The sequence below is a fragment of the Seriola lalandi genome, unplaced genomic scaffold (assembly GCF_002814215.2).
Source record: "Seriola lalandi dorsalis isolate HSWRI2012SDOR001 ecotype SW California unplaced genomic scaffold, Sedor1 jcf7180002054654, whole genome shotgun sequence".
In the NCBI taxonomy this organism is placed as follows: domain Eukaryota; kingdom Metazoa; phylum Chordata; class Actinopteri; order Carangiformes; family Carangidae; genus Seriola; species Seriola lalandi.
Window position 1 is genome coordinate 946,889 of NW_019525207.1, and position 24,723 is coordinate 971,611.

Sequence of the window (24,723 nt, forward strand, 5' to 3'; positions counted from 1 at the left end):
CAGGACTTTTTTTTTAAATAAATCTCAAAGATTGCACGTAGAAATTTCTTTACACACACTGAGAAAGAGAGACCTCAGTGAAGCTGCCAGTCCACAGGAAATAACAGTGACATGCTCCACTTCACACCTATTCAGAGCCGCCAAACCACCTGGAGCAAACCTGAACATGAAAATAAACTCTCTCCACAGAAAGAGCAGCAGACCAAACCTGGACCCTACATGCTATGAACCAACAGTGCTAACTGTTTGAGATACAGGCCTTACACACAAGAGGCAAAATGAGTAAAAAAGCTCTAGAGGACAGGTGAGCTGCTCCCTGAGACACACACCGCTGTCAGGTTGATAGTAGAGTGATAGCTGACTAATATTTGGCCTTCAAAATTAATGCCTAATCCTCTTTCTGCAAACACAGCACACTCTATTCAATACGACATTCATCCCACGTTCTTTCATCCCACTGACTGAAAAGGAGAGATGATGCGACTGTGTTGCCATTGCAAAGCATTTTGCATTCACTCCACAGGATGAATTTAAAGAAGAATGCTTTAAAGAGCTCTTCCTCTGAAGTTTTACTCACACATCTTGTCGCGGGATGAGCGAGGTAGCCTTGTAGTTTTTAAACAAACTGACGTCAGCTCCTCAGTTGAACAAGTGGGACAATGCCTGGGTTAGAAAAACTCTCAAATCCAATACTTCTCGTGCAGGTTTGTTGAAGAGGAGCCCATGTCTGAAAAAGGACATATTTCCTGTGCATGTGTTCATGCTTTCTTAAATTCAAGATATCATTTTAGACGTTTTGAAAGTTATGTTTGAAAATGTGGTGAGTGGAAACAACCTCCAACATCATAAACTCATCGGTCAACACATGAGGACAGTGTTTTGTTTTCAAGGCCACGAAGAGAATCTGCAAAATGCAATCAAAGAAAATCTTTCTAAGGTGACAATGGCCGGTTAAAACAGCATAACAATAAATGTGAGCATATAACTGAAAAACGAGATGTAGTATTGCCTCCAATCTGAGCAGCTACTCAGCCGACAGCTTTGGGAATCACCAAACAGCTGAATTCTCTGATGAAATACATTTAAAGCTACAGAATTTAACTTTTCTCTAATATTTGAGCTCCAAAAGGTGAAAGGTGTCAAAGGCGTCTGTGACCCAGACCACTGAACAGCGTGGCATCATTGATCTATATTGATTGGTGCAACTTCAAGTGTTAGTATATGTTGCATAATTATGCAATCTAAGAGCCACAGTATTCATCTCTCTCTCTCTCCTTAAGCAGATATATATATGTATATATATATCTGCTTATATATACAGTGCTGTGAAAAAGTATTTGCCCCCTTTTGTTTTTGTTTTTTTGTCACACTTAAATGTTTCAGATCATCAAACAAATTTCAATATCAGACAAATATAACCTGAGAAAATACAAAATGCAGTTTTTAAATGATGATTTCATTTATTAAGGGAAAAAAAGCTATCCAAACCGACCTGACCCTATGTGAAAAAGTAATTGCCCCCCCTTGTTAAATCATGAATTAACTGTGACTAACCACATTTCTTGGAAAGCTGAGTTCAATTTCACTAGCTCCACCCAGGCCTGGTTACTGCCAGACCTTTTAGCTCACTTCATGTCTGAAGACATGAAGTGAGCTAAAAGATCTCAAAAAGCAACACACCAAGCCCCGATCCAAAGAAATTCAAGGACAGATGAGAAACAAAGTCATTGACATCTATCAGTCTGGAAAGGGTTACTAGCCATTTCTAAGGCTTTGGGACTCCAGCTAACCACAGTGAGAGCCATTATCCACAAATGGAGAAAACATGGAACAGTGGTGAACCTTCCCAGGAATGGCCGGCCGACCAAAATTACTCTAAGAGCGCATCGACAACTCATCCAGGAGGTCACAAAAGAACCCAGAACAACATCTAAAGCACTGCAGGCCTCACTTGCCTCAGTTAAGGTCAGTGTTCATGATTCAACAATAAGAAAGAGATTGGGGAAAAATGGCATCCATGGGAGAGTTCCAAGGCGAAAACCACTGCTGACCAAAAAGAACACAAAGGCCCGTCTCACATTTGCCATAAAACATCTTGATGATCCCCAAGAATTAAAATGTGATGAACTGAAACATGTAAGTGTGACAAAAAAGCAAAAATAAAAAATCTGTAAGGGGGCAAATACTTTTTCACAGCACTGTATATACACAACTACCCCGCCCATACTGAACGCACACACGTACAGACCTTTCCGGTACCACGGCAGGAACCATGGGCAGGAGACGTTGACAGTGGTTCCTGGGAGTCCATCAGGCCAGCAGGCGTACAGATCAAAGGTCCTGTTACACACCAGCCCTGCAGTGGAGAGCAGCTCTAAGAAATCTGTGCAGGTAGGTCAGGCTTATTCTCCTGCATGCATCTCATTATGACTGGGGCTCATGCTGGGAGGAGAGGGGCTCACCTGTGGTGGGGGGCGTGGCGTTGAGGTAGTCCAGGCACTGGTTCTTGTAGTTGCTCCACTGCTCCTTCACAAGCTCTAGGGAGTTAGTAGAGGAGACCTGCAGGAAGATGAAACTTCCTGAAGACTTCATGTCAAGGTGCAGCTATGCTAACACAGCCTTTCCTCATCATCCAGCTCTTGCTTTGGGTTTGTAGACTGTCAGTAAAAGTCAGCGGTACCGCAGGGAGCGTGTAATGAATAAAAATGCACATCTCAGTCTGTGTGTGGGTGTGTGAAACAGAGTCAGGCTGAGAGTCGTACCTTGGTGCAGCTGCAGAGCATGAGCAAGGCCAAGAGGAGACACACCTGGGACATCCCACTGATGCTGGGAGGATGGGGATCGGTGGGGACCAGAGCTCAGAGGAGGCCCAACACATGAGGCAGCCCTGTCTCACCGTGTGGCCTACACACACAAACACACACAAACACACACACATAATACGGAGAAGCTTGTTAGCGTATAGTGTAATACAGTGTGTGTATGTGTGTGTGTGTACATGTGTTGGGGATTGGTCTGAAGTGGAAGTGAAAAAGAGATGGAGTGAAATAATGAAGATATCCAGAATCAATGAAGAGAAAACAACAGTAATATACTGACAGCTCCTCTTTCTCACGCACAGCACACATGTGCTTACACACATATCACAGCTGTCAGATGAAAGCCACGGACCTCCACACCTGACCAAACACGAACTAACACCCATATTTTTAAGCTTGTCTGCTGTTCATGTGAAAGTTGATCTCATTGGTTTCATAAAATTCCTTATTCTATAGATAAACACAAAATATGTGTGTTTCTTTCTCTCTGCATTTGTTGCATGATTAACCCACAAAAGCATCACTCATCGGAGCTCAAACATATGTGTGGATGATGAGATTAGACCGTGGGGGGAAGTGGGTCAGAGAATGGCATGGTGCCTTCAAGGCAAACAGAGATTTCCCCTGAGGAACAGACTCCTGCCATCCTGCTTGTATGTGTGCGTTTTAGCATCTGTTGAATTAAATCTACGACATCATTTTTTAATATATATATATATATATATATAGCTGGAAATGTTTGTATGAGTGAGTCATTTTTATGTTCGGAGCTTTTCCTGTGGCGTCATCTTCACCCACGCAGTTGGAGAACAAAACGAAATCTGAAACGTTTCTGCAAAAAACACCTTGACCGTGGAAACATTTTTGGCTAAAACGTTTCAAATTCCATTCTGTTCCAGTCTCTGTGCTTCTTGTTGAAGAGCCTCCCCACTCGTGCGTATGTGTGTGTTTCTGCGTGTTTACAGATCTAACCCGAAAATCGATCCTCTGACATCCTATCACAGCACCTTCATTTTAAAAAGACGACACAACACATGGAACTGCTGCAGTGTTTTCTTCCTGCGACCTTTTATCGTGGGGTGTTACAGTGATAATCTTCCGCTTTACAACCACATGCAGCTCTTATCGCCAGAGCAACAAAGCCCAACAGACAGACAGCTGAAGGAATAATCTGAGATGTTACTGTGCTCCAGTTTATGATGAAATCCATATCCAATCCGAATATAAGGATGGGTCCTTATCAACCCTAGAAGGCGTTTAGTAGTGATTTCAGTTTGATTTCAATCCTGCTTCCCTGTCTATTCTATATTTTTCTTAGTGTCAGAAATTCAAATAAAAAGCCAGTGAGCCACACTGTCACATGGGAGACACGTACCTTCATTACCATGAACATGGGCGCTGCGGTTTATTTAGAGTCAGATCCCACACAAACAACATCCTGCTGCTGTAATTGCTCACTGTAGCACCAAATGTGTATTAATCCACCACTGAAAGTAATTTCTAATAAATGAACTATTTTAGTCTTGTTTACTCCTTAAAAATAAATGATTAGCTCTTCAGTAGGAACTAATGGACTTGGGCGAGTGCCACCACCAGGCTGTCAGAAGGTGTTGCGAGATGGCTCATTGTTATCATTGGCCTTTGTTTGGATTTTCATGGCATTTTCAAAACAGTAATGTTCAGTTCACTTCATACCAATCCCCATATATACAGTATGTATTAGCTGATAAGTGAATACAATGTAGGGCTATTTCAACCAATTAAAGAATCACTACAAGGTCTAATTATCACTCAATACATTATTTTATCACAATATATAAAATATGCAGCCTTATGAATGAAGTAATCAATTTAAAGTCATGTATTTTGGGGGTCAAGTGGATCTTTGTAATCGAAAGCTTGTGTAATTATTTTTTTATTTTTAATTAACCCCCCTCTGGTGGACACTCACATATAAAGATTTGATTTCCATGGGTAGCTGGGCATACAGTATGAGAGCAAGTGTGCATTTGTGTGTGTGTTTAAGTGTGTGTGTGTGTGTGTGTGTGTGTGTGTGTGCGCGCACCACTGGGCTGCTAGCGCCTATGTGTCTGTTCTAATTTAACCACAATAGTGAGCAGAAGACAGAGTGCATAATCACAGGATTGTCTCCAACTCCAATAGCCTTATCGACCTCACGGGTAGACACACACACACACACACACACACACACACACACACACACACACGCATACACACACACACACACACACACTTACACAGACACATGTTTACTTTTGTCCCTTTTGGGGAAATTACAGTGACTTGCAATCGTTTCCTGGACTTACCCATAACCATAACTACTGTTTATATTCACTGAACCAAAATCAGCTTTTTCCCAATTGAGGACACAACTTTTGTCCCCAATTGGACAAGCTGTCCTCAGTTATCTAGTTTGTAGTCTGAAATTTGTCATAAGTCAGACCCACACACACACACACACACACACACACACACACACACGCCAGAATGCTGTGGAACGAGGATATCCAAATGTGTTTTCCAGTCTGGTTAAATCTCTGCTTCCAGGGTCGTAGCACCTCAGGTTTAAGGCCACTAATTAAATCCTCCAATCCTCCAGTAAAATCCATCACTGTGGATGTTACACTAGGATGTAATCTTTGCACCTACAAAATGTCATCTTGTCTGGGACGGAAAAAAATCAGTCTTGTTGATGACGGTGCATTTTTGTTTTTTTTGTTTTTTTAGTTTTTTTTTTTCATCTTTTGGTGAAAGTAAAAACATAAAAGTCCTCTAGACTGATGTTCGTGTTTTATCCAACACCCACGGTACAATACACATCTACAGTCCTAATGCTTTTCAGGCTCTGGTTTTAATGATGAATTACTTTCAAATGCCTTCATAGAAATTGTATGACTCACCCCTACTGCAGTTACCAGTAAGGCTTTCATTTTATTCTATCTTATGTTATTTTATTTTATTTCATTTTATTTTACTTTATCTTATCATACATTCACTCAAAGAAACCTCCTGTGAACTTCTGCTGTAGCTCAGTTCACTGCCATCCATCTTCTAAACAGCTGGGCTGGACCTATTCTACATGACAATTCATTGGAAAATACCTCTGTGTCCCTGTTTGATACGTGTGTGTGTGTGTGTGTGTTTTATTAAGGGGTGAGACAAAGCCAGAGAGGGACAGCGAGAAGATATCGGCACAGCCATGCTCACTGATTTGTATGGGCACAATCAGCCTGTGTGAGTCACAGCTTTTCCTACGGAGTATTCCTGAATAATGTGCTGTTCATATGAAGCTGCATCAAAACACATGACCGGCGGTTCCACACACGTCTGTGTTTGTGTGTGTGCGGTCAGTGTTGCAGCTACATCTCCTAAAGGACATTAGTTTAGCAGGCCGAGTATGGGCCATTATTGCATTCTTCATTTGTCTTTCTCTTTCAGACGCAAACACACACACACACTCACACATACAGTAGATCCCTTCTTTCTCAATAGGGAAAAGGGAAGGAAATTGAAAAAAATAATCTGTGGCTGCATTTTGCACTTTTAGCTCATGACACAAATCATCAACAGATGAGGCCACGACAGCATCCTGCTCTCCTTCATCTACTGATGATTTAAACAACATTCCTGATAACGATATTTTATTATTTTGTTTCAGTCATCATCAAGTGCACAATATGTTTGTGCTGGGGACAGGAAGTGGAGTGGGAATGTATGACAGCAACTAATTTGAAAATCTAAGAAAAGCTACTTATCACACATCAGGGACATTGATCCCAAACGATCAAATGACCGATAATGAAGTCTATCAGTAAAAACAGACCGTTCCACATTATCATTAAGGTCATGTTGTCTCATTGCTGTGCGTTTGTGTTTGTGGCATAGTGTTGTTGAATAATTGCATTACCCACCACGAGCACCTCCCAATTATGTTGTTTAAATCAATAAGCCTTCACTATGTGATGAGGAGCAGGCAATTAGGCAGAGTATAGAGAGAATGTAGGTGGTAACAGAGACAGGAGTGCAGTGGCTGTAATGGAGCTAAACAGAGCTGTAATTATGTTTTTTCTGCCTCAGTGAATGGCTCTGCCCCACTGACAGCCAACTGCTCCTAAGCTCATATATCATTTCTCTGCATGGTGTTTTCTTTCTTTATTTCTGCCCATTTTAAACTACATGTTATTAAGATATGAAGCAAATTTTACAACAGCTTACAGCTTTGTTATTATTAACTTTTGTAACTATTAACTTTCGTCAAGCTATGAAAGTTTCAACTCTTATTTTGAAGGTGTAATCTTGAAAATAACTGGCAGATCAAATTATATTGATTGTTGGCAGTATATAGATAGATAAATAGATAGCTAGATAGATAGATAGATAGATTTTCAGGCTGCAGTGCTACACTCTGGATACTATTAGATAGATATATGTTTTTATTTTGTTGTTTTTTTCAGTAGCTCTTACAGTGAGTTCATATCTACAGTACCATATATCTTATTTCTCATTAAAGATTTATGAGCCCTCATTTGAAGAGTTACACCATTATTGACCAGGGGATGTTATAGTATCTAGCTATGCTGATAGCTTTGAAATATAGTATGTGCCACTCACTAAAGCACTGAAACATTACATTGCATTTTTTCCTGGTTATGAAATAATAATCCATACACCAGTTTTCATTAGAAGTATTTTCAACCAAAAAAACTGTCCCCATGAAAACTAATGACAGTATGGATTATCTGTGTAATGACAACACTCCTTCTGGAAAGATGTATTGCTGTTGAGTTTTAATGTAATTTTTCAACACTTCAAGCACCACAAAGAAATGAATTCACCTCCATTGTAATGAGGTAGCAGCAGACATTTCAAAAATCGGTATCTCAAGCCCTGAGGAAAAATAACTAAACTATCTGCATGTGTAGGTACCACTAGACGTTTTTTTGTTGTTGTTTGGGTCAACTGATGTTCAACTCTCATGCATGTCAGTGAAGCACATACACAAATCTGAATTACATCCTTCAGGGCCAATCATATTGCTTTCTTTTCAGATTGCTGTCCTCTTCAGTGACAGTGGCTAAAGCAAATCAGGTGCACTCGGCTGATGACAATCACAGGGGTGTGTGTCTGTGTGTGTGTGTACGGGTGTGTCTGTGTGTGTGCGTGTGCGGGTCTGTTTGTGTGTGTGTGCATGCAAGCGTGTAAGGCTGTGTGTTATGATCAACCGAGCTGGGTGATGGAGGTGACCCAGAATCTGCTCCTTCAGCAGAAGTTATGCCTCACAAACTGGGTAAGAGCCATCTTTTTTTCATTGTTTCATCTATCTCTCTCTGTCTGTCCCTCTCCCTCTCATCAGAGTTTCTCCTTGTCCTTACCCCCACTTTTCACAACTCTCCAACCACTCAGAAGCAAACTGGCTTGGAAAATGCCATCAGCCAAAGCTTTCAGAGAATCCTGCCCGGTCCCCTTCCTTATGATTTCTTTTGCCTTCTCGAGGGAGAATTGTTTATCTTGCTTCCTGTCTGAATTGGCTCATATGTGAGGACAGTGCAGTGGGGAACACACAGAGACAGCAGATGAGGATGTGACAGCAGCAGGGCTTCAGTCTTACCTCTTCTTAGACTGACCAGTATCTGCTCAAAACACTTTCTAAAAGTTTCATTAGTCACATGCTGCTCCCGTATCCAAATGTCTCTTTACTCTGCAAACACATTACATTGTATTACTTTAGCATTGTGCTGAAGAACTCAGTGACCTGCACTGTTTTGTATGTCAGCCTATAAAAAGACCCATGGTGTCTGGCCATTATGCAAGAAATAAAGATGCGAAATAAAGTCAACTCTTTTCCTCATGCCTCTCACATTTAAATTGTGGAGATTTGGCTTCCAGCACTGATGAAAATTTCATGCTGAAATCATCACCACTGTCACTTAGAAGACATCTGGGTTGGAAAGAAGTGTGGGTACCACTGAGTCAAGGGCAGATGGTGCGAGCGGCCTTGAGCTCGTCATTACGTTTGGAATAAGGTGGTATTTTGTGTATAATAATATGAAATCATGGCAACACTTCATCTGAAGGCAAGTGTCCAGAGGTGGGTGCGGATGAACCCAGCGGTGTCCAGATGAGCGTCGTAAAAGTTGTGTGTGAACGACGGAGAGAGGGAGATAGATAGAGAGGGGGAGCACAAGGGAAGAACGCTTGGCCAGTACATACCATTCTCAGTGTCCCATGGAGAATGCCAGGAGCCAGACCCTAAATCCTCAGCCCTGCGCTCCCTGGACTCCTCCATAAAAATGTTTTACTTATACCACAGATATCCTGCTCGCTATATATTCTCTCTCAGCCTCGCATGGCTCCCATACACACCCTCTCTCCCATGGAAACAAACAACACTGCCTTCCCCTGCCAACATGCACATATTCACACAAACACTACTTTCACAACCAAATGGATTAATAAGAAGAAAATACATGACCTCATGTAACTTACTGTTGGTTTATGCATCTGGCTGAGAAGAAAAAAAAGGCGCCAGCATATGGCAAACAGACCACTTCCTCCCTTCCACCCTCCCCTTCTGACCAATCAGTTCCAGTTTGAAAAGCCAGAATAAAGCATTGGACGACATCACCAAGTAAAGCAATAGTTTGACATTTTTGGGAAATATCTATACCACTCTCATGTCTGTCCGCTAAATATGTAGCTGCAGCCAGCAGTCGGTTAGCTTGGTTTAGCATGAAGCTCTATCCAAAGGTAACTGAACCGATTAACCAGTACCTTTAAAGCTCACAGATGCCGAGGTTGATTATAAATTTTGTTTTTTACTGGGGGTTATGTGTTGGACTGTTTCTTGCCCGGGTGCTGTAACTTCTGTATGCAAGTTTTGCACTTAAACCCTCTGTAAATTACTTTAGGTGCTGGCAGGTGGATTATGTGGTACCACGTTACAATAAGACTACGCTTAAAAAGGATTCATAATTTATTTATAATTAGGTTATTAATTTGGTTGTTGACGCTTTATAAATCATAAATAAACATATAGAAACAAGTGATAATACAGTTTTCATACACTGATGCAGGCTCACTATTTGGCAAGATCAAGTTAATGCTTACTACTCGTTAATTTTACTAATGACTTACTACCATTTTAAAACGTTAAAAGGAGCCTTTTAAATAACTCTAAACCCTTATAAGTGATAATGGGTTTTACACTTTACAATAAGGCTCCCTTTTAGTAACGCAGTAATATTGAAGAGTAGTAAGCATGAGCTTCATCTTGTCAAATAGTGAGCCTGCACCATCGTATGAACACCATGTTATAACTTGTTTATATTTTTAAATATTCATTTATTAACTATTTATTCATTTAAGATTTATAAGTGTTGACAACCAAATTAATAACCTAATTATAAACCATTTATAAATGAGGGTAGTCTTATTGTAAAGTGGTACTGATTATGTTAGCCTCAGACACAGCCTTTGAACACTGTTAACCCAGGTGACGTCTTATAAAAGCATACCTGTGGCTAATGTTAGCTAGCTACAGTAGGAGAGCCTTGGAAAATAAGACGTGAATAGAACAGCCAAATGTCAAAGTAAAGGAGTGTCAGTAGAATTAGCAGCTGTACTGTAATACAGTAATCACATAACTATAATGCTTTACTAAGTAATGCATTTTCGTTCAACAAAATCAGGAGACTGGTCTACAAAAGGACAGATGAACCAGGGCTTATCCACCGGTCTCCCACAACCCTATCCCTGAGGGGAGAAATTTCACAAGTGACTGTGTTAGTGTGTATCATATCCAAACTAACCCCACAACCTGCCTGTCACGCATTTGCTGGAGGTGCATCTGCTAAACACTTCCCGACACACACCGTCACACCTGTGACAGCCACAAACATGAGGGACACAGACCGGTCTCTGGAAGCCTGATACACCACAGTGACCGGCACTGACAAAAACACACATGAACACCAACCGCTCTTTCTGAGGGCTTGATTAGGCGTAAACGCTTATATAAAAAGAGCCAGCCGTTGTTTAAGATAGATAGATAGAGAGATAGATATTAGATAGATAGATACTTTATGTATCCCCTTTCGGAAATTCATGTGTCTATTAGCTCATTGTTGATAATAATAATAATAATAACACTACTACTACTAATTATAATAACAATAATAATATAGCCTGATGGCAGTGGGAACAAAGGATCTCCTGAACCTCTCTGTTCTGCAGCGCAGTGAGATGAGACGTTTGCTGCAGCTGTAGCTGCTTCTCTGTCCTGCCAGAATATTGTGGAGAGGATGGTTGGTATTTTCCAAGATGGCCTCCATCTTACATTGCATGCGTCTCTCCACAACAGTCCTGAGTGAGTCCAGAGTCCTGCCAAGCACAGACCCAGCCTTTTTGACCAGCTTGTCCAGTCTCTTTGTGTTCATGTCAGACTGCAGCATAAAGAAGTACACTGGCCACAACTGACTAATAAAACATGTGCAGCATTTCACTGCAGACGTCAAAGGACCTGAGCCTCCTGAGGTAAAAGAGCCGGCTCTGCCCCTTCAGGTAGATGGAATCTGTGTTCAGGGACCAGTCCAGTTTACTGTCCAGGTGCACACCTAGGTATTTATAAGTGTGCACCACCTCAATGTCCTTCCCTCGAATGTTGACTGGCTGAAGGGTGGGCCTAGACCTCCGAAAGTCCATGACCATCTCCTTGGTCTTGGAGTTGTTCAGAAGGAGGCAGTTCTTGTCGCTCCATTCACTGAAGGCCATCGCCAGATCCCTGTACTCCTCTTCCTGTCCGTTCCTGATACGCACCACAGTAGCTGTGTCATCCGAGTATTTCTGGATGTGGCAGGACTCAGAGTTGTATTTAAAGTCCACTGTACACAGGGTGAACAGGAACGAAGCCAGAACAGTTCCCTCATCACTGTCCCTGAGACACAGTTACCCAGCCTGACGTACTGTGGTCGTCTTGTCAGGTAATCCACAATCCAAGACGTGAAGCAGGGATCCAGCCCCATCCCTTCCAGCTTGTCTTTAAGAATGGAGGGTTGGATGGTTTTAAATGCACTTGAGAAATCAAAGAACATAATCCTCATGTAACCACCTGGTTCATCCAAGTAAGAATGGGCCTGGTGGAGCATGTAAGACGGTATGAAATAATCAACCACACCCAACTGTCACAACAGAAAGAAAAAGCTGACCAAACATTTGTGCATGTAAAGATTTCATACCACAAGTTTTTCATTGTTCTGAGTGATGCAAATGTCATTGTATGCCCCAATGTCATTGGGGAAATCTGTGATTTGAAAGTTATTGCCAAGTTCTGTGCAAATTCTTTAAGCTGTAAAAAATAAATAAAGAGGAAAGACGAGATCTGAAAATGAACAAGTTAGAAAAGTGGTTGAAAGTACATCAGCACACATTAATCATAGACTAAATGCAACACGCAATTTCCAATCAACCCTCTCAAAATAAACCGGCACATATCACACAATGAATGGCTTAAGATGGCTGATGCTATATGAGGATGTAATTTCGGTAAAATAAAGGTCATTATCTTCCCCAACTGAAAACAGAAAGCTATTTATAAAGCCCAGAGGTTGGTATAATATGGCATCAAGGGAAAAGCAGTTAGATAAAGTCAAAGCCCCACATCTCTCCCTGTGTCAGTAACCATGTGTTACTGGGCAGATTTTGGTGAACTGTATTAAAACTCCAGGAAAAAGTCCACTGTGAAAAAACAATCTGAACACAAACTTAGCCTTGAAATATATTTGTATTGTCCAAGGCTTATGTGAGTATTTTTGCCACAGTTACCATGACAGCAGAGAATCAGATCCCCTCACATAGCCAGGCATTTCTTTATGAGATCAGAAATTTATAGGAAAACTGAGAGGATGATTTTTAACAATATTAATATTCAGAAACCGACTGAGAGATTCAAATAAAGTGTTTTTAGCTGGTGTTTGACAATATTTGTAATGATCAGAATGATGAAGGTGAAGAGCTTAAATTTGGGGATACAAGCTTACTGTATCTACAAATATTCAGTGCACATTTACTCCCTGAAGATTTCACTGAAAAGGAAAGACAGTTGTGTTCTCTTGGATCATGAATGATTATGACTGTTGGGAGAAATCAGTCACAACTATTGCTAGGAAACAAGCAGTTTCCAGTCGTTTCCATAATATGCAGCAGCCTCTAAAGCTGGGAGCACTAGAAGACTTTTACTTTGAATTAGCCTGACGATAGATCTCACGTGATTTTCTCCATCACTTAATACACTCAATTAAGAAGACTGAGAAAACACTCAACATGAACAAGATTATACAGCTGACTCTGGAAATGGAAAAAAACTTCTCACCCTCTATGCCGTCCATAACTGTTAGGAATCACTGTTGAACCAATAAACCAGTTTTATGTTGTGACAACTCTATGGGGAGGGTCTCGTTAGGTTTAGGTAACAGCTAGAGACAATCTTGTGATGGGATCACACCAGCTGCTATGCCTGTCAACATGTTGTCGTTCTGACCTATGAGAACTAGTCAGTATTACCTGAGTACTCTTTGCTCTTTGAACTCTGCCTTCATTTTGATCTCAACTACTCACATGTGACTCTGTCTGGCACAAAAATCTGTCTCCTAACAGAGGTTCTAAAAACCTTGTCTGTGGTAGTTCCCGCTACAGTACACACACACACACACACACACACACACACACACACACACACACACACATAGACACACACACCAGGTGAAAACAATATGATACAAACAAGGTTCTCCCATTTTGTTTTGTTTGTCAATCTATAATAACATCAGCCACTGGAAGGCTTTATCAGTTCAATGTAAGAATATGCTCTTTTTTGTATTTGCTGGGATGACTGATACTAACATTATTCTCGGGAGGGCAGTTTTTTTCTTTTTTGTCTATTTTTAAATGGGCAGGACACCAGAATTCCCTCTGGGCGTTCCTGATATACTGCATTCACAAGAACGTGAGGTCACTGTGACCATGAACTTTAACATTTGCAGACAAATACCTAATCAGTTCATCTTTGAAACCAAGTGAATGATTTTTCCAGATCGGAAGAAATTCCCTAAAGGCAGTCTTGAGATATCACATTCAAGAAGACAACAACAGTGTTTTGTGAGGTCAGTGTGACCTTGCCCAACTCCAAAAGAATGTTTCTGCAAAATTTTCAAGAAATTCCCTCAAGGTGTGACTGAGATATCAAGTTCATGAGAATGGGATGGTGTGGGGCCATAAAAAGGTCACATCTGAGTCAGAATCTGAAAACAAGTGGTGTGTTGTTTGGTCACTGTCAATCAAACTTGATAAAAACCACACCCGCACAGTCCCAATGAAGCAGACAATCAAGTTTATCAATGTTCAGTTCTTAATAAATGACATATAAACCTGTTTTTTCAACTTTGACTGCAGCTCATTTAGTCATGAATGTTGAATGTTACCGAACTACTTAAGACTTGAAGCCAAGTTGCCAGGGGCTTTAAAGCTGCATGTCTAATGAGCTATAAACATCTGATGGACACAAGTTCCCAAACTATCAGAACTTTACTGTGCTGGAATCCTATGGTCTTATTCTATCCATAAACACACACAAACATCTCAGTATATTTATTAATATTTAAATCCTTCAACTGATCCTGTGACACTGGACTGGAATCAGGATGTTCAAGTTACATACACCATGTTAAAACTTTGGCTAAACCACAGATTGTGTCAAGGTTGTTGAGGTAAGTTGGACCCAAATGCAGTCAACTCTTGGGAGACAGTGCAGGCAGGTTTATTAAATCAAAAATCAAGATGTGAACGTGACATGAACAGACATGAAGACAACAGCAACAGCGAAAAACAACAGACGAACCGACACAGACAAAGGGGAGCACAAAGACTATATAGACACAAGAGGCAAGGTGATTGCACACAGGTGAAACACATTAGGGCGGGGCAGACAATCACCACAGACACAGGACCAAGACAGGAAGCAAAAACACTGACACACATGGAAACCAATTACAAAATAAAACAGGAAGTGCAAAAACTCAACAAAAAGTGTCTGCCATAGCAAACCATGACAGATTGATTATTCCTATACTTCTTATACAATGTCTGAGTTTGATAAAGGGAGAAATCTGATTTATGTTTTCATGGTATCATGTGATGTTGTATCGCTGTCACGGGTTTGAGGGGTAAGTAGTACCCAAATGCTGCATCAGCAGTTTATATGCATTTGAGATTTAAATTACAAAGGAAGGTGAAGGCTGGAGGGAAAGCAGTGTTTCCATCACCTCCTGTGAATAGAAATAACTGATTTACTTGCTGTTTACAAATGTTGACTTTTGAAAGGTTGCTGATTTCCATTTGCAACAGATAACATTTTCCCTTTAATATATATATATATATTTTTTTTTTAAAGGAAATGCTGCATTAAAATCTACTTTATCTTGAATAAATCCACTTAACATGTTGGGTGTAACACTGTAGTTAACTCACAGCCCATAAAAAAGATGAAATTGAACTTATTTCTCTCTTTTCTCATTGCTCTCTGATGGGCTCAATTTGTAACAGGGAATCTCTGTAATATGAAAAGTGAGCCAAGTAAACAGACGACAGCAAATTTAGGTCCATTTTTCTGTCGGATGAGATACTTTTCAGATTCAGTGAGGAAACATAATTAGATAATTCTGTTAAAGCTAAATAGACCCTTATGTGCCAGAGGCATCTAGAGACACAGAGCTTAATCTTTCTCTGTGTGTGTTTGTGTGTGTGAGAAAGAGACACACAAAGACAGAGTGTGTGTGCATGCATTTGCATCCGTGAACGGCCTGGCTCATAACTCAGCTGAGTTTGTTTGGTTGCAACCTTACTCCCTTTAAATCATATTAAAGATAATCAGATTTATTATGTTGTCTTCAGAGAGGCTCAAAGAGGTAAAACTCGACTACATGTCCTGTTAAATTCAAGTCACCGATTTAAAGACTAAATGAGTCTCTTGCAAAGAAATGATCTCTGTGTGCAAAAATGCTACAACACCAAATTGGTACGTGACTCAAAACATGTGTGGACCAACCAGTTTTGCTGTTTCTTGTTTCAATATGTGTGTGAATGCAAAAAGGCAAAAAGCACAGATGTAACTAATCACATTAACGATGTCCCAAACGAGCCCATAGCTGTGTCCCAATTCAGAGGAAGCGGTCTACGAAGGTGAGGCCCTTCGTAGCCGCTGTACACCGCGAAGGCCGTACTGAAATGACAAGGTCTGGTCCACGGAGGATTTACGCTGTGCGTCACCAGCTGGCTCCTGTCGCCTAGCAACCTTGACAACATGTAACTTTTTTTCACAAAACTTAAGGTTTTAAGGCCTGTGGTTTTAACAGTTGTACCATTTGCCGTTGAACTGAGCTGAAACACAATACTCACATTTAAAAGTGGCTCTGTGTCGGTTGTTGTTTACTTTCATTACCCGCGCGCAATGAATCTTGAGATTTCATCACAACCCAAAGCTCTCTTTTATTGTTAAGCGACCTCTAGCAGCTGTAGCAACGATAACAGGTGCAAAAGGGGGAAGAAGTCAGGGGATGTTGTCAAACAGTCAGAGTCAAAAGTCAGTGTAAGGTAGAGGTTGGGGTCGATGGATGGATCAACACAATATTGGACTTTGACATGGGAGACTGCTGTTCATTTCCCGTTTCAAACCAATCAGCGTTCTTTCTTTTACCCATGACCACTGCACAACCTTTATTGTGTTTATTATTGTTGCCATGAGGGTGAAGGTCCTCCAACCTTGACTAAGTACTTATGTGAACCAAAATCATGATCTTTCACTAAACTGAACCAAGACGTTTTCGTTCCTAAACCTAAGCAAACTATGACTGTTCCATAATCTTAACCATGTGATCACTTTTCACCAGGACAATGGAGGTCTGGTCTGGCCTGCTGCCTGTATGCTCCTATGGGTTGTAAATAAATGACTTATAAATGACCTTAATTGTCGTTTAGGTTGGAGGACTTGATGCACATCAGTGAGTGAGAAGGTATGACGGCTCTTTTGCAGAGTCAAAGATGGGAATGCAGCTAACTCTAAAAAACATGAAAAAAACCCCCAGACTTCTCCAATATTGTCATGTAATAGTTTCGGAAACTGGTGCGAGGACTGGGGAAGTTAGTCTAAGAACAAAATAGGTGGAAATGGATTTTGTGGAGAGTTGTATTTAGTACCAACATGGGCTTAAGAGAATTTTAATGAGCAAGAATAGGCTTTTTTTAGTTACATGTATTATTGATATTAAAACATAGTGCAAAAGAAGGGGCCTTCCCCTTTATTTAAAATGCAGAAGAAGACACTAGTGAGGACACCACACCATCAACCTCTCAAACAAATGATCCGTCTTCGCAGATTTGCAGTCTCATAGAATCCTGTGGGGAAAGCTGCAGGCGTCCTAATCTGTGTTTATAACAGCCAGGCGGCTCTAGTCAGCTGGGTGACAGTATAGACACGAAGGCTTCCCAGGACAGAAAGGAATCAAATCTTAAAGCAATTAAAGACTCTTCTCGCGCGCACAGGTGTTTTCAATTATTCTGAGTGATTGAAGCTCTGCTCAGGTTGAATCTGTGCTGAGCTGCGCTGGGAGTTGCAGGAATAGACCTGTTTCACTGAAGACATTTTGACTTGTCAGCAGGGAAAGCACAGGTGGAGCTAATAATGTTAATGATGGCTCTCTTCAGACGAGGCATTAATAAGCAGTTCCTGCGAGACAATATGAACAATACCAGGACCCTGGAGCTGGCGCAACTAAATGAAGTTGAGTCGTCACACCTGTGCTCGTTCCTGCTACAACGTGTCAAAATGTCTGCTGTAGAAAAAAAAAAAAAAAGGTGTAAGGTGTAAAGTCACATTATACCTCCACCCTGTGAATACTCGCACCATCTCCTCAACTTTGACCCCTGAATTTACAATACAAACAGTGATGCACTGTGTTTGGAGATGGAGTGGTCACTATTCTACTGCTGTGCGATCACCATTTCACACTAGACGACTACGCCCACACAAACCACCGATGTGTAGGTCGTTCATGAATATCTGAATGTGTTACAATGAATACAAAAAGATGTACAATTCTCCTGTAGAGAAAGAGCATGCCACATGCCACTGCTGTGTGATTACACAACAAGCCAAATTGATCTTAGACATACTGCCAACTTTCTTCCAATAGTTTTAGAGCACAGACTCCGTCTATCTGTATATGGGGGTAGATAGTGCCAAAGATTTCAGTCCTGGTTGGTTTGGCTACACGCAAAACCTTGTGATGTGTAAAAGAAAGTGTGCGCATGGTGGGAGCAGTGAGTACATGCAGTACCCCACAGTTTTTACCATAACTGATCTTATTTCCAGATCAGACATTGTTTACATTGGAACTAAAACGTTTCTGTGGCCCGTTGTTGTCTGCGTTCCCACCACGGCCTAAAGTCCCAGGAAGATTATGCAAAATTACCACCTGACATTATTATTATTCACAGTACTTTGAGGACATAACATAAACAAAAATACGGGACAAATTGCGTCCCGTATATATTCAATAGCCTACAGGACACAGCATTTTATTTTCAAACACTTGACGATCCTGTTTCAGTTTTTTTACTTTCTTCCGGACCTCTTTTGCGGTGTGGAAAATGTGTTTGCTTGCTCGCTGCGGACTTTTAAACATTGCGGGTGAAATAAAATGCATCGAGTACTTGACCAGTCAGAAGTGTTCAGCACTGCAGACCACACCCCCAAAGTTCCAAAACTAAATTTAGATCCCGGTTCCTGCGGTGGAAACGCGTATAGTTCCTCAAAAGGTTCCTGGTTCTTGGGGAAATTTCCTGCGGTGGAAACGTGGCTCATGACAGACATGCATGCAGCACCTTTACTAAATTACCCGTTGTTATTTTTTATCACATGCTACTGGCTGTGTCCTGAGTGGTCTTCATTCTAAAAGTGGAAACTACAGACTATATTAGAAATTTAAATCAGCATCCACCCACTGGCCAGACCGGCTGATGTATGTGGGGACTGCTCACATGAGCTGTTTGATGATGTCACGATGAGAGTTGGAGGACTCATCTGTTGTAGCCAACTGCTCACATTTGTTCATGTGTGTGTAATTTTCCTCCTGATCAACATAAATAATGCAAAAGCCCACACACACACACACACACACACACACACACAATTACGCACTCACTCAATTTCCTGCAAGACCCTTTAGACATGTTCTGTAGATGTAACCATGCATGCAACACATAAATTAACAGCCGTGCACACACACGAGTATAAAATCTTCATCAAGCGTATAGCATCTGTGCACTGACTTCTATGTAGCACTGTGGTACAATGTGTGAGTGTGAGTATCTGTATATATACTGCTATACACGCTGAGATGGGACCGCGGTTGGAGAGCTGCATCACAGTTGAGATGTGAGTATAACGGCATGTAGAAAAGCCCCAGAGGAAGCATGAGGAGAAGACCATATGTTCTCTGTCATCTGAAGGAGAGCATCGCTGCACAGCTCTCCGTGAAATGAGATCTCAAAGGCACGGTGATCGTGGTGTCACTTATGTGGTTGTGATTTAAATTTACGCTGCAAGCTCATCTGAAGTGATGGAAAAATGATTTCCCGTCCACCCCCCAGCGATTGTCCAGTGTTTAGGGAGCAAATGACTTCCCACTCGACTGTCTCTGTGTGCACCCACGTGATCACCAACCCCCGTCCCTATAGAGTCACAGTCTATGTAACCTGAGTGTCAGAGCTGGTATGGTCAGTCCTCCTGCTCCCTCCATAATCCCCCCCCCCCCCGGTCCTGTCCAAGCTTCACCCCACTGTCCATTATTAATGGAGCCAAGCCGACTCTCAGCAGCAGCAGCTATGACAAACCTGCCGCTACACACAAATATTTACACTCAACAGGCTTAGGGTGCGTGTCTGCATGAGTGTGAGTGCTTTGGATCAGAGTAAAAGTTGTGTAAATTGCCAATACAGACCTGCTTCAACACCTTAGGTGAAAACAGCAGGTCTTTGTGAGTGTGTGTGTGTTTGCGTGTGTGCATGCAGAGCAGAGCATTGATACGTGAAGACAAACTCAGCAGGAGTATTGCTTTGTCAACAACACCAATCAGGGGGAGGAAAACAGTCCCGACACCAAACAATCACAAAAGTTTACTGGGCGTGTGTGTGTGTGTGTGTGTGTGTGTGTGTGTGTGTGAATGAAATAGAGGAGATGGAAGGGAGAGAGAATCAGATCTGCCAGGTGTGAATGACAGCACTCTCCCTTGTCGTCTTTCTGCTTCAAAGGAAAAAGGACAGATAAGAGAAACAAAGTGAACAAAACTTAACAGAAAAAACTGAACTATACTGACAGCTCCTGCAGGGACCTGTTGGCACACTGTAATAGATGTCAGTCATAAAATCGCTGTGTCAGCGTCAGAGCAGAAGAACCGAGATCATTAAGATATCAACATGACGCCTTGGCCATCTATCCAACCAGCCTTGGACTCGTTCTGTCACAAGAGGAAGCAAGAAAATATGAAGGGAGATCAATTTTAGCGAGGAAGAGAGAGGGGACACGCACAGACACGGGTCGATGCTGAGCAAAAGCAAGCCATGATCCGCAGTCAGCAGAGGAGGTTTTCACTCACAGAGTTTACTGAGAGTTACTGTATCGGGGTGGGAAACGGCGGTCTCATGATACGGCGAAACTCCATACATGGCAAAACAATTCTCTACTATTCATCGTGATAGCTGTGAAAAATCACCTCTATAAAGGCAAAAAGCAGGAATTATGTGTTCACTGCACCGTGATGTCTGTTTCATAGAATTTGACAACTCAGACAACTCATTAAGTCACACACACACACACACAAACACAAACACACAGTCACTGCAACTTGTCCATGTCCATGACATTCAGACTTGCAGTTTCTGTCTCAGTTACCTTCTAGCTGTAATTCAGCCGACAGAAAAATGCTCAGTGTGTGGGTATTTGTGTGTATCTGGGCGTGTATTTATGTTCAGTCTCATCAGCAGCAAACTGCTGACTGGTCCACTCTTCATCATAAATTCTGCTTCTGTGTTTATGTCCCAGTGTGTGTCGATGTTTAAGAGTGAAAAACTCTCTACATCAAAGGACATAGAGCCAAGCTGTTGACACAGCGTGTACGGCAGTGTGTGTGTGTGTGTGTGTGTGTGTGCATGTGAAAAAGGCCAAAGTGCACCCAGACTTCGGACTTGAAGGTTCCCCCGCTGTTTTCCCCCTGGAAGTTTCCTCTTCTTCACCGCAAGTTAACCATCATTCATTAGATAGGCGCCACCACATGGAGTCATGAAGCAAGGAATCCGTTTAGTGCACCTGCATATTTTGATAAAAATATGGATATTTGGTGCCTTTGTATCAATAACGTATCAAAATATAATAATACAATATATTCCTCTATCAATATTTTGTCACACACCTATTACTGAAACACTTTTTATCCACAGAGAAATTCAAAATTGTTTTGCTTATTTTGTAGATAAAAAGAATTGAAAGATGGTCCCACTAAAAGATCACTGCCACGACCCATCACCCTTTCCCTGGTCCTTTATTCCAACAAACACGTAAATGAGGTAAAATAAGTCACAGAGGTATTTCTATGATTGCACATGGAAACACACTATACTCTTAAGAGCATGCATGTGTTTGTATTTAAACGGTATACAATGAGAACAGATCATTCCTGATCTGTCATTGAACAATGAACCTGAGACATAAATATATTTTCCAACTGAAAGAGACTGAAAGTGTGTGGTTGTGTGTCAGATGTACCTTTAGTAGAGTCAAAGGCACACTCATGGCTGTGTGACTATCAGATTCACATCATATTTTTCCATTGAGCTAAAACAAAAAAAAAAAAACTCTGTTCTCTCATAGAGACCTTGCAAGAAAGAATGATTTTTGTCAGTGTAGTTTAGCAGCTTCCAGCTGCGAGGTCGCTCTTTGTTAGAACTAATAACAGTGCTGCATGACAAAAACGCTCTTTACTTTTCATACAGCCCTACAGCCCAGGCTGGCATTGTCCAGTAAAGTACATTTCAGCAGTGCACACATTCTTGGTCGATCACTTTTAACATAAATTCTGTATTTATACTGTTATAAATATATGATAAAATAATGTCTCAGTGATCATTCTGAAGCGCGGTGTAATCCCTCTTCTCTGTATTATAAAACACTGTGCTGTGTTTTTGCATCTGATAAGCCTCATGGATGGAGTCACTTGGAGACTTGCCTTAAGCAACACACCCCCACCAACTCAGCCCCTTAGAGGAGCTGCTTTCCATCTGAACACCAAGTATCTGTCAAGTGACAGCAAACACCACCTCAGGAACCTTTCAAGCCTTTTTCACACGTGGAACCAGCCGCTGTTCCACCTTAATGTATCTGTGTAGGGCGGCGGTTTGTGGCATCCACATCCATACAGGGGAGGGACGGCAGTGACACTAGAGAGTGCTTTTAGTTTTCTCGCTGCTTGCTGTGTATAAATGATGAGTTTTTGTTTTGAATTACACAATTGTTTATTCTCACAGCTTGATGCTGACCGTGTGGTCTGTTGTGCGGCTCGCCCCCGCTTCTGTATTTATGCCTGTCTTACTGTTTTTTGTTTAGTGAGAGCACCAGAGGCATTTTGTTCAGTCTCAGCTGATAAATGAACTACACTTTGAAAACTTGAAAACTTATAATAACAAACGTCACACATCTCTGCTATTACGTGGTGTGATAATAAATGCCCTGATACTGGCAGATGGGTGCAGAAGTGGATAGATGATTTAAGTTGTCACTTTCATGCCTTGTATTGTGTGCACCCTTCACACTCTCACTGTGGACAGTTTGCATGTAATCCGGTTTTATTTAGTTTGGACTGAGATACGTGGATCTACTTTTTGTTTTGCCTGTTAAACCGAGCTTCGATGTTAATTGATAAAAAAACAAGAGCACAAATAGGTTTTTCCTCCGAGGCTCTGTAGATTTGTTTCAGAGGTCCCTTGTTTGGTTTTCTTTAACTCCAGAGGGAGTGGTTGAGTGAGTTGTTCAATCTCATGTTGTTGATATTTTTCTTAACAAGGTGATTTTTAGTGGGACGTTAAACTCGCGTCCTCGTGTCACGGTGTGCGTGTGCTTGAGAGTGTTGTGTCGGTTGTAGTGACGGTAGAGGTGGATGCATGGTGGCGTTGGGGCCCTGTGAGATTAAACATGCAGGGGGACGTTGGAGATCTTAATCAGCCTCTCAATCTGCCATGCTTTAGATCCACAGCGTATTGATCGGGGTTTTGCAGGCACTCTACACACTGATGATCATGGTGATGGTCTGTTGTGCTGCCTAAGCTGATGTTCAGTTGATCTGGGGGAAATTCAGGACGTGATCGAGTGACTTAAACTGACCTCAAGTGCTAAATCGCACTTGAGGTCAGTTGTGAATTGCTCATGCTGGTTTGTAATTAGATTGCTCGTTGTTATTCAAGAATCAGTGTCCTTGCTGCTGTGTGCTCACTGTGGATGAGCACTGAGTCATGGTGACTGAGTCTTTCTTTTCTTAAGAAAATTGAAAACCAAACCTGGGGACAAGAGTTTCAGCTGTTTAACTCTGTCAAGCCTTTGGCTTTGGTGGCGAGGACATTCAAATGACGTTTGAGGTATTCATCAGACATTGCAGAAGTGTATTAAATATGTGAGAGCCTCTCCGGTTCTTAATACTGAAAAATTTAGATAAGTGTTTTCAACTCGAATCACAGTATTCCACTCTATCATCCATGCCCCCTTCCTCTGTACACTTGCTCCTCAAACACAGTAGATACCAAATATAATCCACTTCCTCTGACTCATATTGTCTCTTCCTTTTTCCAATTCCCTGTTCTTGTTTGGCAACAGTTTACTAATCCTGGGAACCGTCAAGATTCATGAACAACCCCAGATCCTGTTTGGATAACTCACAAAGAAGAAGAAATAAAAGACGATCAGACAAAAAGAAAAAGTCTCTGGTGCATTTCAGTGATGTACTGTATGTCTCAAGATAACTCCTTCAATTTATCGCTGCACCTCTATATCATTGTCAAACTGTTTAACAAATGGTTCAGAATTGGTGCAGCGGAACCAGAGATATCAGAGATCACCCTCGTTTATACCACACATTCCTCTCTTAACAACAGTCGGTGATTTGCTGTTGTACTCACCTGTCTAAATCATTCTGAGAGCCCTGTGCACCACAAAGTCCTCCTCAATCTGCTCTAGGTTCAACTTCTTCGCTCCAGCTCGTTCACCCTCGCTGCTCCAAGTTTTCAAACACTGACATGAATGAGCTCTGCAGCGGATTGATCGGAAACAGCAGAGAGGTGGTGCTCACCTCGGTGACGGTAGAAGTCTCTCTGAGGGAACATAAAAGTGACAGCTGGAGGTTTCCACCGTGAGCGTTGTATCAGTTTAGCATTAAGCCGGACCCAGTGTGCAGCTGCTGGTCACGCAACACGGCAGGTGTCGCAGCGGCCACAGAGCTTCTTCTCTGCTGCAGCTGCTGATTTTGGCCACTTTCTCCCGCTCAGCGCTCATCATGACTTTATCATGTGACTTATGTTTTTCCATTGTTACCACTGTGACTGTAAATTCAGCGAGGTGAAATACTTGAGATACAAAATACTTCAGTAAGAGGAAAATTACTGATTTAAAAATACTGCAAAAAGTACAGAAAAAAATACTTTGTCGCAGTAATGAGACTAAATGTAACTGTAACTACTTCCACCGCTGTGTAATACTCCCCAAGACCTGTAAACAGACTTTAATCTACACTGTTGT

At 41.6% G+C, this 24,723-nt stretch overlaps 1 protein-coding gene across 3 annotated transcripts in view; it reads right to left on the bottom strand.

The window, feature by feature from the left end:
• gcgrb (glucagon receptor b) overlaps window positions 1-24,723 on the bottom strand; it is a 47,477-nt gene that overhangs the window by 12,967 nt on the left and 9,787 nt on the right. For 2 of the 3 annotated variants that reach the window (XM_023420569.2, XM_087177779.1), the window contains exons 2-4: window positions 2,763-2,904; window positions 2,463-2,559; window positions 2,249-2,356 (exon numbers count right to left, since the gene is read on the bottom strand). In XM_023420569.2, the coding sequence (XP_023276337.1) occupies window positions 2,249-2,356; window positions 2,463-2,559; window positions 2,763-2,816 (259 nt within the window). In that variant the 5' untranslated portion in view covers window positions 2,817-2,904. Of the gene's footprint in view, window positions 1-2,248; window positions 2,357-2,462; window positions 2,560-2,762; window positions 2,905-24,723 lie in introns of those variants that run through there. The other variant, XM_087177780.1, reaches the window with a different exon arrangement.